The sequence below is a fragment of the Solanum verrucosum genome, unplaced genomic scaffold, assembly GCF_900185275.1.
Source record: "Solanum verrucosum unplaced genomic scaffold, falcon-dt-bn FXZP01000180.1, whole genome shotgun sequence".
Taxonomy (NCBI): Eukaryota; Viridiplantae; Streptophyta; class Magnoliopsida; order Solanales; family Solanaceae; genus Solanum; species Solanum verrucosum.
The window spans coordinates 2,660,698-2,678,079 of record NW_026020402.1 but is presented as its reverse complement, the minus strand read 5'-3'; the positions used below and the strand labels follow the sequence as shown (position 1 = coordinate 2,678,079).

At 34.1% G+C, this 17,382-nt stretch overlaps 1 protein-coding gene and 1 pseudogene across 1 annotated transcript; both read left to right on the top strand.

Annotated features, from left to right (window-relative positions):
• The first annotated feature begins 3,996 nt into the window (after window positions 1-3,996).
• On the top strand, window positions 3,997-5,778 carry LOC125840161 (F-box protein At5g03100-like). The gene is made up of 3 exons (XM_049519125.1): window positions 3,997-5,031; window positions 5,122-5,289; window positions 5,422-5,778. Exons 1-3 carry the CDS (start codon window positions 3,997-3,999, stop codon window positions 5,776-5,778), a joined length of 1,560 nt encoding a protein of 519 aa, XP_049375082.1.
• Window positions 5,779-7,564: 1,786 nt separating this feature from the next.
• On the top strand, window positions 7,565-15,007 carry LOC125840140 (uncharacterized; annotated as a pseudogene).
• Window positions 15,008-17,382: the final 2,375 nt, after the last annotated feature.

The window sequence follows — 17,382 nt, the reverse complement described above, 5'->3', positions numbered from 1 at the left end:
AAGGGATAGTTAAAAATACGTTGGTAAAATTTTTATTAAAGAACACATGAAGTTTGATGAATAAAACAACCAACTTAAATCATCCCTAAAATTCCTCACCCACTTACTTAACTACCCTAATTTTCAGTTTGATTATTTTCTTTAATCTTTTTTTTTTTGATAAATATTTATATAAAAATCTTTCAACTAACACTTTAAAAAAGAGACTTATAAGAAAAAGACTCAAAACTTTTATAAATTATCACTACTTCCACTTTTATCTTCTTTTTTTTCCCCTTAAAAATAATTAAATTCTTACTCATAAAATCTTCAATCACAACGAAAGTCACAACATCTAAAGATCTCAAATTATTAGTGTAATATTTTTAATTTATTAATTGCTTTTTCCTTATTATCATAACAGATTTTTTTAATTAAAAATATATGAATTATTTTTATTTTTTGTAGTCCTTGAATTCTGGATGTTGATGCTAACGATACCAATGACAATAAATTAAATTAAAAAAATTCATAACACATAATAAATAATAAATAAAACAATTAACAAAAAAAACATTAATACATAATAAAGGAATAGTTAAAAATACGTATGCAAAAATTTTTAAAATAAAAAATAGATAAATATTAGAAGAAAAAAAACTAACCTAAAATCCCTCACCCACCTACTATCCTAATCTCTTAAAACTCAATTATATATTTTAATGTTCTACCTACGTAATAGGAAAAATAAAAGTTCCACATAGAACCTGAAGCATCACACAAAAATAAATAGATTTTGAATTTACAAAAATAAATTTAAATATTTCAAATTTGTATTTTGTTAAAAAAACATGTCAACAACATAAATATTTTCGAGTTATCACATTTCATCATCAAAATAATTTTCAAATTTTCAGTTTAATTGTTTTCTTAAAAAAATTATCTCAATTTTTTTTAGGAAACATGATAAATAATTATGTACAAATCTGATTTTTTCATCTTTCAATTTTTTTCTTTACACTGCAAATAGTTTATTTTTATGTGGTATAATATTGATTTGATTATAGTATTTTTTTTTTATATCGGTATCTAAAATTCATTTTATTGCATCCTTATTTTATGAAATTATGTTTGATTAAATAAAAATCGTCTTATTTTGCAAGATTGAACGAGAGAGAAGTATGCTAAAGAGGTTGCAACTTTTTTTTTTTGTTTTTTTCCTGCAAATTTACCACTAGACAATGTCTAGTGACCTTTTATTAAACATAAAAATTATCAATAGGGATAAGTGCAACATGGTTTGTAAATTATATTTATATTTTAGCTAAAAGTAGAATCATATTTTTAATACTTTATAGATTGATCTTTGAATTTAAATTTTTATTAATTAAAACAAATATCATTTCAACACATGCCACATATGCTATTAATCTTCATTATACTAAAATAAGAAGAATTCTTTAGAATAATGTTTGGTGTCTTTGAAGAATATATCCTCATCGCACATAGATTAAGGTAATTTTTTGTCAGTATTAACTGTATATATAAAATCAAAACATTATATGTAATTATACATGCACTTTTTAAACTCAATAATAATTCGTATTAATTTTTTAAGTTTTAAAATATTATATTTTTAAAATATCTACGCAACGCGCGGGTACGTATACTAGTACAACTTAATGAAAAAATAAATTTATTTTTACGAATTTTATTTGTAGTATCAAACTTAACTAGAAAAAGAAAATATTAAAAAATTATGCGGGGCGGAAAAAATTATTTTTTGCGGGTTACTCAACCTGCCTTCCGCCCCGCCCCATTGCCATCCCTAAGTAGTAATCAAACCCACAGAGATCTTGAAGATGATCAAAGAGGAGAGCAAAAGCAGAAGTTTTGGTCAAAATTGAGGATGGAGAGGTACTTTGTAATAGTGAGACCCTGTAAATTTCAATAAAATATGTTAGTTTAACCAAAAAAGATGATGAAATAACATATCAAGAATGTTTACTAAAGTTCTTTGAGCCCCCAATTTGATATATTCTACTTCACGCAATTCGCGGTTCAATAGCTAGCAATCAATATTTCACGATCAAGGGTATAGTAATATTCTTTCTAGTAGTGGTTCTTATTTATCATATTAACTATTGAAATATGATTAAAAAATAATTTCTATTTAATAGGCTTCTTTCCGTGTACCTATGAATTTAATTAGATTTAGAATGATACATTGAAATAATTCGTTAGATTTTCCAATATCAATAGATTGATAGTTTCTTTCTTGTATCTTCACAAAGAAAAAAAGATCTCGAAAAGAGTCCAAAAGTAGTATGCCGTTAATTACTTTCCTTATTCTATTGTATGTGCAAATTATCTTAACGAAAGCCTCTTTTTTTCACTTAATAGAGTCTTAAAGACGATATCTTTGAGAAGGGGTGTATTAGTTGTCCTAGGGTAAATAACCAATATTGGTCGTTGGTATGCCCGAGGTAAGATTGATTGATGCGATAAGGGGCATTTTGGTGATTTTCATTGAATTTGACCTACTTAAGAGGGTTGCAACGTTTACATGTGCTATCCTTGCATTCTCGGCGTCATCAAATTCTTATAAAACCTACCTACTCTTCCCACTTTATTCATCTCTTCGGCTTCTCTCTCGCTCTTGCCGCTTAGTTTATGTTCAGTAATAAGGTTAGTTCTATTTATCCTATTTTTCTCTTTATTTTTTCAATGTATGAGCATTGTTCTTCTCCTTTTGTTGAATTTTCATGGATCTTCTTCTATTTTACCACCCCCCCCCCCTTCAAGCAATTCCTTTACGAGAATAAATCAATTTTTATTGGTGGGCCTCTGTATATTTGTGGTTAGGAATGTTCACAGTTTGGATAAAAATCAAATTAAACTGATAAAATAAATTGATTTTATTTGGGTTTGGTTTTGTTTGATTTTAGATTTGTAAAAACTAATCGTATTTGGTTTTGTTAGAAAAAAATTGAACCGAACCGACAAATTATGTATATACATGTATTTTATCATTATACATACATAATATATTACTTTTATAAACAATTTTAAAGATCTTATATATGTTTTACATCAAAATTTATTTTTAATTTCTTTATGAAAGAAAAAATGTTCAAGACGAGAACATTTATCTCATTGATTTCATGTATATGAGTGTCTATGACAATTCTTGGTGAGACTAAAAAGGTCACTGTCTCTTCCTTCTAAGCCAAAATGGTGAATTTTGAAGCTTTATTCACAGTAATTTTAGTAATCAAAAGTTTGATAACGTTAGTCGTTCTAACTGTTTTTTGTTTTGGATGGATTGTTGTCACCTCTTTTTCATTTTGATTGAATCGTTTCATTTATTTTTGTGTATCAAATTGAAACCGATAACAACCAAACCGACAAGTGTATAGTATATTTGATTTGGTTTGATTTTGAAAATTTAAAAACCAATTATGTTGGTTTGGTTTTGATTTTGACCAATAATTGACCCGTGAACACCCCTACTTGTGGTAATTGATTTTTTTAAGCTTTTAACTTTGTTATAGGGATGACAATCGGCGCGGGACAGAGCACTTGCGGGGAAAATTTGCATGAATCCGCAAACACTTTGACCCGTCCCACCTCACCCCGCATAGCAAAAAAAAATCATTTTTTAATCCTTCCCGCCCACCCCGCCTCGTATAAATCCAACCCCATAATTTTTAATTCTCTTTTTATTTTTTTATTGAATTTGATACAAAAATATGATTTTTTAAAATAAAAGCCATTTTATTTTTCGGCTGATGCATAAAAATGAATCTTTAAAATTGAAACAATCTTTATGATTTCAAGGGCTGCTGCTAATAATAAAATTATAATTTTTTTGAAGTTACTGAAATTAGAACGATATGCATTAGTTTGGTTAAGCAGTTGCAAATTTGCAGTAATAAAATAGGAGTAAACTAAAAATAAGTCTATAGCGATTCTAATTACAAGTAAACTTATTTTCAGTATTGATGTCTGACAACTATGAGCAACCAAGAACAATTCTCTAGCAGTTGCGGTGATAATGGAAACTCCGAAAGTCTGCTTATTGAAAACTCACCTCTGAAAAAAGCGAAGATTGAGATAGAATGTGAAGATATTGACAACATTGATAGGATCAGTCAACTACCTGAAGCTCTTATTGTTCAAATTCTATCTCGATTGTCCATAACAGATGCGTTCAAAACAACTATTCTCTCTAAATATTGGCAATACTTTTGGACTTGTATCGACAACATTGTTTATGAAGAGGATTATAGTCGTTCAAATAGCTCGACAATGTACAAATTCATTTCCTTAACGGATAATGTACTACCTCTGCTTAGCTGCTCCACCATTAAAAAGTTCAGTCTAAACTTTGTGTTCAGATATGATGATGGTGTGTCTTATTTTCCCAAAATTGACAAGTGGATTGAATTTGTTGTGAATAAGAAAGTGGAGGATCTACACTTGAATATACATTATACTATTGATCCGACTGAGCATGACCAACCCTATAGCTTGCCAGTAGTTCTCTCTAATAGTTCATCGATTCTAAAACTTAACTGCGAGAATTGCAGAATATTTGAAGATTGTGTACTAAATTGGACATCTCTGAGGAGTTTAACACTGAAAAATTTGTTTCTACGGGATGAACACATTAAACAAATAATGTCAAATTGTCCTCAATTGGAATCTTTGAAGCTACAAGAATTTTGTGGTTTTAATCGTTTGCACATGACTTCTCCAAAATGTAGGCGGCTGCATTTGATCCATCACGGTCATCCTTGTGGGGATTGGTACTTATTCGAAGGTGATATATGTTGCTTTGAAATTGTTGCTCCACATGTTGAACATTTAACGATTTCTGGGGTTTTTAATCATACAAAAATTAAGCTCAGAGACTTGTCATCTTTGAAACATGCCAATCTTGATCTCGTCTGTGATGAATTTAATGAAATGGATGAACACATAGTGAAAGATCTTTTGGTAAGCGTTCGTTGTGCTAATGAGCTAATACTCTCATCCTGGTTTATCAAGGTCAGTTATCAGTCCCAAATATCTAAAGTCTTTTTATGTTGATTGTGAATAGAGCTCCTATTTTATATTCTACCTCATTCTTCTATTTAGGTAATTTCCAATTTGATGTTAGAAGAAGAAGATGTCTCTTTACCGTTGCTGGAATGCAGATGGTTGACAATAAGTTCTTGTATTTCAAAACTTTCGTTCCCTTTACTAGACAACCTCTTAAAGTCGACTCGTAAATTAGAAAATTTGATGATATTTCCTGATACGCCGGTATGTTTTCAATTCACGATATCTTTATATCAAATGTATATTGATCCCCTACAGCCTCAACAACTTCAATTTCATTACTGTAGTTGTTAAGCTTACCACTTAACCTGATTTGTCCTTGTTCTGTATTTGTAGTACCATCCTTTTTTTGAGGACGAAGAGATAGATTTGTTGGAAGACAAGTACCTCTCCTTTGAAGAAAACATATTCAAAGTTTCCTTACAGAATTTGAAGAATGTCAAGGTTATGCCATTTTGTAGTCGTACATGTAGATCTGACAAAACAGAGCTCGATCAATTCTTGAAGTTCTTACTTGAGCATGCAATAAATCTGGAGAAACTGGTTATAGTGCCAGAGCATAAGGAATGCAACAGTTGTTCTACTAATACCTCATACCTGATGAAGTATTTGTTAGCTTTTCCAACAACTTCTATTCGTGCAATTATTTCCTTAGGAAAAGTTAGTCAGAATGTTTTCTATAGTGATGTTTGAAACTCTCTCGTGCTTATACAAACACATAAGATTGGGTTATGATTGTAATTTGGATATTGCTTGATTGTTTGTCTGGCCAAGTAATTTCTTTAGTCACTTTTTACTACCGAAATATCATTTTGATGAAGTTAGAAGATAGTATAGGAAACTTTGAAGAATTGCACTTTTCTGGTGACTTTTTGGAAAGGTTGTGACTATTCCAAAAGACTGTGACTTTTCCGATAAGGCATAATAAGCACGTGTTTACACTATTTTTTGTTGTCTATAAATATATGGGTTTCCTGTTATTTTTCAACAACAGATTTTCAGAAATTCTTCTTATTCTTCACAAACAAATTCTAGTGTATTTTTTTTTATGGTTGAGTGGTTCACTGACGTTGTGATTTCAGGTAGCAATAGTAATGAATTACCTGCTGAATTTGGGAGTACTTTAGGAAAATTCCAACCTGTTACTGGTGTACTTCAATGCACACACAAAGTTCTGTCCAGTTTGAAAAAGACGTTAATAATTTGGGCCTTGTTACTCGAGACTTGAATAAGAATAGGAAGCATGTTAATTAATAAGTTGTTTTGACATATGAAAATGAGTTTATTGTTACAAAGAAGATAGCTAGTAAAGAAATCAGTCCAAATACACCTATCATGGTTCTTTTCGATTCCAGAGAAGGCTAAAAACGATTTGAATGTTTTAAAAGAAAAACAAAGAAAATGAGTTCTTTTATATGGGCAAATTTAATTGATGAAAAGGAGAACTTGACTTCACCTCTTATGAATAAGTTAAGTCCTCAAGCATCCGAATTTGTGCCTACAAGTAAGGCAAATCCTTCTATGGCAGTGACAATTGATAACTTTTAAAAAACTTTTGTCCATGATATTGACTTGGAAAATGACATGTCTGATGGGGAAGATGAAGAGGATATGTTGGACATATACTTTGATAAGCTTACCAAGGAAGAAGATCTCTCATCTAGGCAACAAATAAGTGGAAGCAACAGGTCCATCAATTGTTAATCACTTGCTTTTTCTACGTGTTGCATTGACAATAAGATTTCTTGCTAACTTACTACTAGATGACTGGGATTGAGAGTCGGCTGACCTAGGGTTTTAAGCCAGCAGCTGTGCAGCTCTCATGGCTGCTACGACCACTGGACGGCCTCCTTTCGAGGCTGTCCAGCCCACCCCACCACCCCAAACCACCACATACGCCACCCTTTTCAATTCCAATACTATAAATCCTAAACAATCTGCCCTAATTAACTCAAAAACAATCGCAAAATCAATCGAAATAATTCATGGAGAAACTACTATCACGTTTTCAATGGAGGAAAGGCAAGACTTTATGATTGAAGAGGGATTGCATCAAGCAGTGGTGTTTAAATTATCCCATGGTGCGCCAGATTTGAAGGTATTAAGGTCAATTTTACCGAAACATCTTGGTACCAAGGGCAATTGTTTAATTGGCTTTCTTGCTCCAAGACAAATTTTGTTGAGATTTGAACAATATGAAGATTATGTACTAGCATTATCTCGCTCAGTTAATTATCTTCTCTACAATGGAGAGGAGCACCAATGTAGGGTTTTTCCATGGTCCATTGGATATAATCCTAAGGAGGAAACGACGTTAGCTGTGGTTTGGATTTCTTTACCAAACTTATCTCCAGATTTGTTTGCAAAGAAGTCTTTGTTGTCTATAGCATCGGCAGTTGGGAAACCAATAGTTATAGATAAAGCTACTCAAATCAAGTCAAGACCTAGCACAGCTAGGGTCAAGGTTATACTTGATCTAATGGAAAAGCTTCCAAATCGTATAAGATTGCAGTTTGTAGATGGAAAATCTGGTAAGTTGATCGAAGTTTTTCAGGAGATTGTATACGATAATCTACCTTTGTATTGCAATTATTGTAAGCACCAAGGTCATGATGAAGATAGTTGTCGTTTGATCTCAAAAGAAATCAAAATAACAAACAAATTGATGATACCATTGAAGTTGCTACAAAAGGTACTATTGATAGTGAAAAGTATCAAGGTGATGCGAGAGAAATACTAAATGAAAAAAGAAAGGTTGTAGATATCAATCAAAGTAAAGCTACTTCGTTAGATAGGCAGTTGGTTGATGTCCCTTCTGAGAAAAATCGTGCACACTCAATGGATGTTGTTACAAGTAATATTGGTGTTCAAACAACGACCGAAAACAAAAGGGGAACACTAAGAGTTGGGGTTGATGCGCCGCGAGTTGGTTCAGGCAAAAAAATAATGGATTTAGGACACAAACTAATGGATACATCTAATGTTGAAGATGCTGAAAATTCTGGGCAGCATGTTTTGCAAGTTGAAACCAAGAATGCAACTAAAAATTGGACACTGGTTGCACACAAAATATCAACTAGTAATCGGAGCCTTTCCCCGACTAGTCAAAATAATTCTCCATGTAGTGAAAAGGGTGCGACTGGAAATTTTTATGATAGTGAGAAGAGGCAAGATATTTGTAATGCCTCAAGAGACCTATTATGTTCGAATAGCTTTGATGCTTTATCGAAGACTACTGGACAGCAAGTAAAGTTAACAGAGAATGACAACGATTTGATCCAAGAAAAGCAGGTCTCACCACCTACTTTGAATAGTAAATTAAGTCCAGAAGCTCCCGTATTTGTGCCTAAATGTGTGATTGCAAAGAAGAATGAGACAAGGGTCTTAGTGTCAAATACAATTGATTTGGGCGAGGATTTTCTTGATGAAAATGAGGAAGACAATATGCTTGATTTTGGAGAGGATTCTCTTGATGAAGATGAGGAAGATATGCTAGACATGTGCTTTGATAGAGTGGCTAGGGAAGGAGATGTATCACCTAGGCAACAAAGAAGTGGAAGCAACAGAAGCAAAAAGAAGACATATGGAAGGCAACATAGTTGAGACGGTAAAATGACTGAGGAGTTTGTTCCAAGGCACCTACCGATGCGACAGACAAAGCAGAACCATTTGACAGTATCAATAGGTTCAACAAGATCCAATAAATCCATAAAGAAAGTATGAATTATCAAGTGTTGTTGGATAGGTTTGAAGAAGAAGACAAGAGAAAAATATTTCAAGTTACTTTTGATGGGCAATCAATCTTTTTTAATTCATGCGTTTGCAATAGAAAGTTTGAGGCTGATAACTCAACTTTCTTCTTGATTGGCATATTTTTACATTATTTAAGCATCCTCATTTGTAATATCATCATGCAGTGTATTACAAACTCTGTGGTGATCAGAAAATACTTAGTTCTCTCTAGCTCTTATTTTCTTCATGCTTGTTAGGTAGTAGACACTTCATTAGGATTAGTAAGGTAAGGCCTAGCCCCCCTTGCTTGCACTTATCCCTATTGATATTTTTTATGTTTAATAAAAGGCCACTAGACACTATCTAGTGGTTAAAAAAAAAAAAAAAAAAAAAAAAGTGGAAGCAACAAAATAAAAAAAAAAGACATGGAAGGGAGCATAGTTGAGATGGTACTGTGACTGAGGAATTTATTCCAAGACACCTATCAATGCGACTAACAAAGAAAAATCATATGACAATGTCAACAACTTTAACAAGATACAATAAATCGAAGAAGAACTGATGAACTATCAAGTGTTTGTTGGACAAATTTGAAAAAGAAAACAAATAGAAAACAATTCAGGTTACTTTAGACGGGCAAACTATCTTTTTAGTTCATAAATATATATATAATAAAGCTAGAGGCTGATAACTCAACTTTATTCTTAGTTTTTATATTCATGCATTACTTAAGTATCTTCATTTGTAATATCATTATATAGAATTTTATAAACTCTATTATGATCATAAAATACCTAGTTTTCCCTAGCTCTTATTTTCTTCATGCTTGTTAAGTAGTAGAGGTTTATTATCTCATTATGATAAGAAAGGTAAGGCATAGCCCCATTGCTTGTACTATTCTCTTTGAGGTTTTTGTTTTTATTTATCAATAAAAAAAACTTGCCCTAGGCACTCTACCAAGCGGATTAAAAAATAAAATAAAATTAGAACGATATGCTTTAGTTAAAATACATGTTACCGTTTTCTAAATTGCAGAATGTTAGATTTATTTTTAGTGTAAATGATATATTTCAGATTGCTATTAACAAATCATTAGAATATCTCTGAACATTGATGAACTATTAGATTAAGTTTTCCAGATCATGTTAAAAGCTCGCACCATACCCACACTCAAATTAAATTATTTTATTTTGACCCGTCCCGCTCTATCCCGCACCCGCATATAGTCAAATCCACCCCACCCCACCTGCCCCACCCCATTGTCATCCCTATTTCTTATCAACTTTATTTTAATATGAATATATCTTTGAAAATTAAGAAACTCTTTGTATGTTATATTTGACTTCTTTGTCCATTAGATAAACAAAGCTTTAATTGGAAGATCACTAATTGTTGTTCTTATTTGATTCTAATTCAATTTGGAATCAGTGGGACCCACCTCACTACAAAAAAGCCTGGTTTGTGGAGGTTTATATTGCAGTGTTACATTCAACCTCCGCAAATTGTATCGAATTGAGGGGGTTTCTATACCCTTCTCTAATTTTATTAAATTTGTGGCGGTTAAAACCTCCACTACACTTAAAAATAAAAAGATGTAGCTACAAAAATTTTAAAAACGCCCACTTCACTCTACCTTCTTTCTTACACCGCCTTCCATAGCTACAAAATTCTATAGGGTTTTTCTTCTTCCGTCTCCTTCAATGGAGATTATTATCCTCTTATTGTAGTTGTACTTGTCATGCCCTGAGCCTACACCCTGGATGTTGCCGACATTTGAGAAGCATTGTTGACCCCTAAGCGAACCCTTAACCTAACTCAATACTTAGCGGACGACTTACTCAGTTGAAATAGAAACTCAAAACAAAATCAACTCATAAGGATATCATTAATAAGATGGTTTAACTCAGTATACTCTGAAAGTACTCAAAACATAATTGTTCAACTTAAGTCTTTAAAACATCACAATGGAGATGGGAAAAGACTTCTCAACTACTATTGTCTATGAATCCTCTAATAACTATGATATATGTTGGGACAAGACCCACGACATCTTAATAAGTCTGAAAATAGAAGTGGAATCCTCCGGAAGCAAGGAGGTTCACCAAAGCAACTCTAGAACTGCAAGTGGTATCAACGGGGTGCCTATTGATGACCCTGAATACCTGTATTGGAATCATGAATGTACGAGCATGTAAGGGGAACTCTAAAACACAAACATAAGCTTCAACTGAATAAAAAGGAGAAACATACTCACCTTATCTCAACTCAACTCAATTCAATATAAAAGCAACAATAAAGATGATGTATAAGGAAAACTTTTAAAGCAGTAAATAACAACTCAATGTATTTAATACAATAATAACTCTTTTCCCTTATTTGAGAGATTCTCTAACCGACAACCATCACTATGATCTATGTGATGATACAATGTCTCACCCACGCTGATAGAACTGTCCTATACCTTGCCGGAGTATAAGACATCCTCAACTAAGTGGATCCACTGAGCTATGCTTGAAAACAATAAAGGGTCGTTTGGTAGAGTGTATAAGAATAATGCAAAATATAGTGTATTAGTAATGCTTGTATTAGTTATGCTTGCATTAGTTATGATGATATTTTTTTATGCAATGTTTGGTTTGGTGTACTAAAAATATGATGCATTACATAATTTTTTTTAGAAAAAATATTTGTTTACAAAAATACCCTCAACAAATATAGTGGAAAGGATGTAAAAAAAGTTTTTGAGGGCAATTGTGTCTTTAATAATGTTAATGCATGCATTAGAACCAATTGCATTACTAATGCATAGGAGTAGATTGTATTACTAATACAAGCATTAGTTATGCATAGGTTAGAAAAGTGTACCAAACAAGGTACTAATAATACATCAAGCTAATGCAAGCATTACTTTCTCCAATAAACTCTACCAAATGACCCCAAAGGAATCATCTAAAAAGTATGACCCTTTACCCATGTTGGCATATATGGTTTATGAAGACTTTGAGTTGTCTGAACTCGTCCCCATATCGGTGCTCAATACTACTCTCAATAATATAACTCGTGCTCATATGTTCAAAATATTTTTCCTCATTCTCAAACTTTGAGAGTTTTACTCAAAAGGTTCTTTTTAAAGAGATAATGCTCAAAAACTCCTCATGAATTCATTTGGAAATCAAGGTTTCCTCACTTAGTTCCCTTATATTCATTTTGAAAACATGAACTCAACTCTCCTCATCCTTATACTCAAGTCTTAAAACAAGTTTTAAAAGTTTGTAAAAGACTTCTCAAAAATGACTCAAAGGATTCTCTCGAAATTTACTCTAACTCTATCTTGAATTTGAAATGCGAATTCAAGAATTATGATTCAGATATATAGGATTTCTCAATGATTAAATGTAGTTTGAATAGTTATAATCAGGGAGACAATAAAGATACGTTTTAAAAGAACTCAGATGGGATGAAAGACGGAAGAAGGACGGGGGCAGACGACCTTGGCGCGGGGCGCCACCCCCTCAACTTCAGAAGGTTAATTCTGGTGCACTGCAAGTGCCCCACGCCAGCCCCTCTGGCGCATATGGGGTGCGCCGCGCCACCCCTTCCCCAGAACATTCTGACGATTTTTTCCTCTTGATTTTTGGCCCTAATTCACTTAAAATCGCTTGATTCCTTCCAAACTTCCTTAGATTTTTAAACCCAACACCAGTAAACAAAAATCTACTCAAGAACAACCCTCAAACTCAAATCCTCACCTCAAGAACTCATCAAACTCCAATAATAAAGATTGAAAAACAAAACCTCAAGAAAACTCATCAAGAACGCAATACACGAAATCTCATGGACTAATTCAATAAGGAAACTCATGATTGGCGTGAGAGTGAAAAAACCCATCACTATGAAACTTACATAACTCGTAAGGATCAAACCATTGGCGAAATTCCTCAAAGATCGCAAGAACTCTTGAACACTTGAAGCTTTTCTCCTTTTTCTCCTCTTGAACTTTGCCTTAACCTTCCAAACGTTTCTAGACTTTAGCATAAACTGATTTTAATCAGCTTTGACCCCTAAATGGGTGAAAAAATGTGTAGGGATAGTGGGAGTAAGGAAACGGCCAAAATGCCCCTCCTTAAAATAGATAAAATGTCTTAACTAGACATGTTGTACTCAAACAAGCATATCTCCCTCATCCAAACTCAGAATTTAGCAAACTTGGTGGCATTGGAAAGAGGACTAAAAGGTCTTTCATTTCATATCTTATGGATCACCTAAGTCATCTTGTACTGAAAGTTATGGTTGTTTAAAGAACAAAAACTCACAATTGAAGTGTAACTAACTTGTACAAACCTCAATTCAGCTCTTTCCAATTTAGTTCTTTCTAAAAATAGCTCTTTCTAAGACCGAGGTGTTACAGTACTACAGATGATGGCATTCCCGCGTTGATGCTCTCAGTTGATCTCTCTGGAGCCAGTTATACATTCTCTTCGAGGTTGGTTCACAGGTTCTCTGAGGAATTGATACCGTTTTGGGTATCTAAAGGGAAGAGCATGACGTTTACGAAATGCAAGAGTGTGGAGCACATGAAGTTTCTTGGTTCACAGAAGCAGCCCATGTTTCCCGATGAAGGGAGAAAATTAAAACTTATTTATATGGCAATGACTTGGGTTGATTAGCAATACTGCTTAATACTTTCTGTTTAAGAGATATGTCAAAAATTGAAGATTAAAATGCGGAATGCTATAATGGTAAGAAAACATGGAGCACTTTTTTTCCCGATTTCATTTCTTGGCAATGTTAGTCCACTTTCATATGGTGTTAATAATGCATTGTGTGTTTTAAGAACCTCATAACGATCATTATTTGCACGTATGAATCATTAAGTATAGGATTGAAAAACTGTTGGAGTGAGTCTCAATTTTTTTCGAAACAATTATTAAAGAAGTCTACCTTAACTAGTTGTTAAAATTCTTTTGAATTCACCCTTCTGGAGCTAGACTAGCTTGCATCATTGCTCGGAGTCTTGAATGAATAATATCAATTGCCAAGATATGATCTATCATTATGACACATATCATTCTTAATTAACTAAATTCAGCTGGACTTCAATTGCTACATGGCATCTTTTGATATGTTCAACTGTCAAATCTATATTTTGACCAACATAAAGTAATCCTCCCATTTTCTAGATATTCATTGAATTATGTCCGTAATGTGGGAAAATCTATATTTTTTTTATGTAGGGAAAGGATATGAGAGGTCTTCTCTCAGTAATTAAGTAATATACGCCTCATCGTAATTAATTATCAAGGCATGTAGCGATCAGTGAGTGGATCAATTTTTACCGCCGGCTACCGAGGGAATGATTTCCATTAACTTTTTGAAACCCATATATACTTTGCATCTTCACAATTCATTACACTTTCATTTTCAACATAATTCAAGCTTTCTGTTTTCTTGTTGAGTACTTGTCCTTTTTTCTGCTCTTTCTCAACAATTGTTTTACTTATATATGGAGAGTTCAAACCCTACTTCACCAGTTGAAAACTTAACTATCACCACTAGTGGCAATAATATTATTGTTGCCACCTGCTCCCCTCTAATGGTACCTATCATTAAAGAAGTGTGACTAGTGTGTCTATCGACGACAACTGATATCATTTTGAGGACCTAGAACTTTTTTTTATTTTTTTTATTTTTTTTATTTTAACGACCCTTGTGGGGGTCAGGGGCTAAGCAACACCCCCAGACCTTATCATAGATAAACAAGGCAAAATACAGGGAGGGGGCATAGACCTTACCTCCATCCTATGGTGGTTCAAGAGTTGGTAACCTACTAAGGTTCTCCAACTCTTCCCCATACTAGAAATGAATCTTATCATCTAAGCACCTATGTGAGAGGACTCCTCTCGACACAGAGAATCTAGGAAATCATAAATGAGGGAGACTCTCCCTTTATAAGAAAAAGAAAATCTCTTTATAAAAGATATAACTTAAAAAGAGATAGCCTATGTGAAGATGACTGGTAGATCACCAAAAAGGACCATCTGGAGTTCAAGCTCCTTCATAGGTCCACCATGTTGTTGAGTAAGTCAAGGGGATTTCTTAATTCTTTTCATTTTCTTTCTTCTGAAACTTGCCAGGCTTGCCTTATCCTGCTGAAGATAAGCTGCTGCCTCTTTTGGAATTTGCTGGCTAGCGAAGTATAGTTGGGGACTGGTGACTTGATGGCTGTGTTTGGAGAGTGAATCTGCCACAAAGTTGGCTTCCCTGAGTGTGTGAATGTATTTGAAATGTGAGAAGTGAGTGGTAAGGGTGTGAAGCTGTTGCATTTGTGATGAGATGTTCCAAGGAGGGGTGATTTGTTCAAAAGCCAGTCCACCAGCATTTGTGAGTCAACTTCCAATACCATTTTTTGATAATTCAACTGAACACACCATGATAAGCCAAATATAGCTGCCTCCACTTCTGCTTGATTGTTGGTGCCATGCCCCAAATGAACAAAATAAGAAAATATTAAGTCTCCATTGGAGTTTCTGAGAATACCTCCTGCTCATATGCTGCCCGAATTATCCAATGCACTTCCATCTGTGTTGAGTTTAAACCACACATCTGGTGGTTTCATCCATTGGACAAGAGTGACCTTGGTTTCATGAAAGCATTTCTCAATAAGGATGACAGTTTCCATCCAACTTGATGGCCAAGTGATGTAAGGAAAAACAGTATGTAGTAACTTTGAAAGTATCCTTAAACACCAAGAACTTGACCCTTGCAATGTTAGATTGCTTGCCCCCATATTTTATTGCACACCTATTCTTCCACAAGTTCCAACAAATAAAGATTGGAGTGGATTGAAGATTAAGTTTATGGGCCTCATTTTTGTAGATGTTTTCCCACCATCTCATAATCATATATCTTAGAGGAATATAATCAGTTTGGATGCCCAGGGAGTCATCAAAGAATTTCCAAAACTTTTTGGCAAATATTCCAGCATTAAAAATGTGATCAATAGTATCCACTCCTGCTGGATAACAACATAAACAGTCTGCAGGTTCTATGCCAAAACTGGAGAGTTTCTCATTTGTAGGAATCCTGCCTATTAATGCTCTCCATAATTGAAAAGAGTACTTGAAAGGAATATTTCTATGCCAAGCGTAACTGTTAATTTTAGTTTTGGTTCTTTGTTCTCTGATGGAGTTCCAGGCAGAAGTACAGGTGAACACACTATTACAGTTGAGGTTCCACACCGGCTAATCTGGAATACCTTGTTGAAGCTGAAGATGAGTAGCAAGGATGTTGTGCACCTGAGTTGGAGAAGCTAGCTGAATGATCTTGTTTATATTCCATTGTCCCTCTTCAATAAATTCTGAGACAGTGTCATTGTTGAATCTGTTGTTGTCTTCAGTGAACTGAGCCAATGGGCCAACCCCTAACCAATTATCCCACCAGAATGAGCGTTAACCAAACCTGATTTCTCATTGTATGTGAGTCTCCACCTTGTGTTTATTCCTTGTCATAAGCCTCCAAGCATAGGAGTCTTGACATCTTTTTTTTTCTCACAGGGTTAGATCTTTGACAATATTTAGCCCTTAGGAAATCACCCCATAAAGTTTGCTTGGACCTAAAAATCCACCACTGTGTATTGGAAATATTGACAAACATCACTCATGAGTCTAACCCCAATGCCCCCTTCATCATAAGGAAAACTTAGGTTCTTCCAAGAAGACCATTGATATTTTTTCATATCATTTCTCCAACCCAATAGAAATCAGCCACGATGCCCTGAATTTGCCTAATAGTGGTCGAGGGAGGGGAAATAACTGATAGTAGATGTATAGGAAGTGACTGGAGGACATGCTTGATCAGAGTAGCTTTGCCCCCATAACTCAACATTATTGACTGCCAGCCTGTGATTCTGTTAACCACTTTGTTGACCATTTCTGAGAAGTAGATAATTCTAGGTCTACCAATAAAGAGAGGGCATCTAAGATAAGTTATTGGAGCTTCTTTCTGGTGAAAGCCAGTATATTTATTGATTCTGTCAGAAGTAGTCTTGAAGGCATTGGATGTAATCAAAAAGTGACTTTTGGTTTTATTAATGAGTTTTCCTGATGTCTGCTCATAAATAGCCAAAGTCTTCATAATCAGCATGAGTGAATGCTTCCTTCTTGAGGTGAAAATGATGATATCATCTGTAAAGCTCAGGTGATTAATTTGGGGGTCCCTCATTTGCATATAGAAACCATGGTATAAAGGGTCTTGGTCAAAGATCTGTAGAGCTCCTCAGCACCTAAAATAAATAGGGCTGGGGAGAGGGGGTCACCTTGCTTCTGTCATGACCCGGGAGCACCCCCAAGTCGTAACAAGGCGTATTCGACCCCGAAGGGGTCTTATACAAGCCACATAGTCATTCATTGCATTCAATAATGATATTAGTACGGAATTAAAAACTTATTTACATCCAAAAATTCAAGCTTTATTAAAACAACTTTAAAACACACAGCGGAAGTCTAAGTCTCACATGGCCATCTTAGACACAGTCACAAAACATAAGTAGGGACACGGCCCTTTACA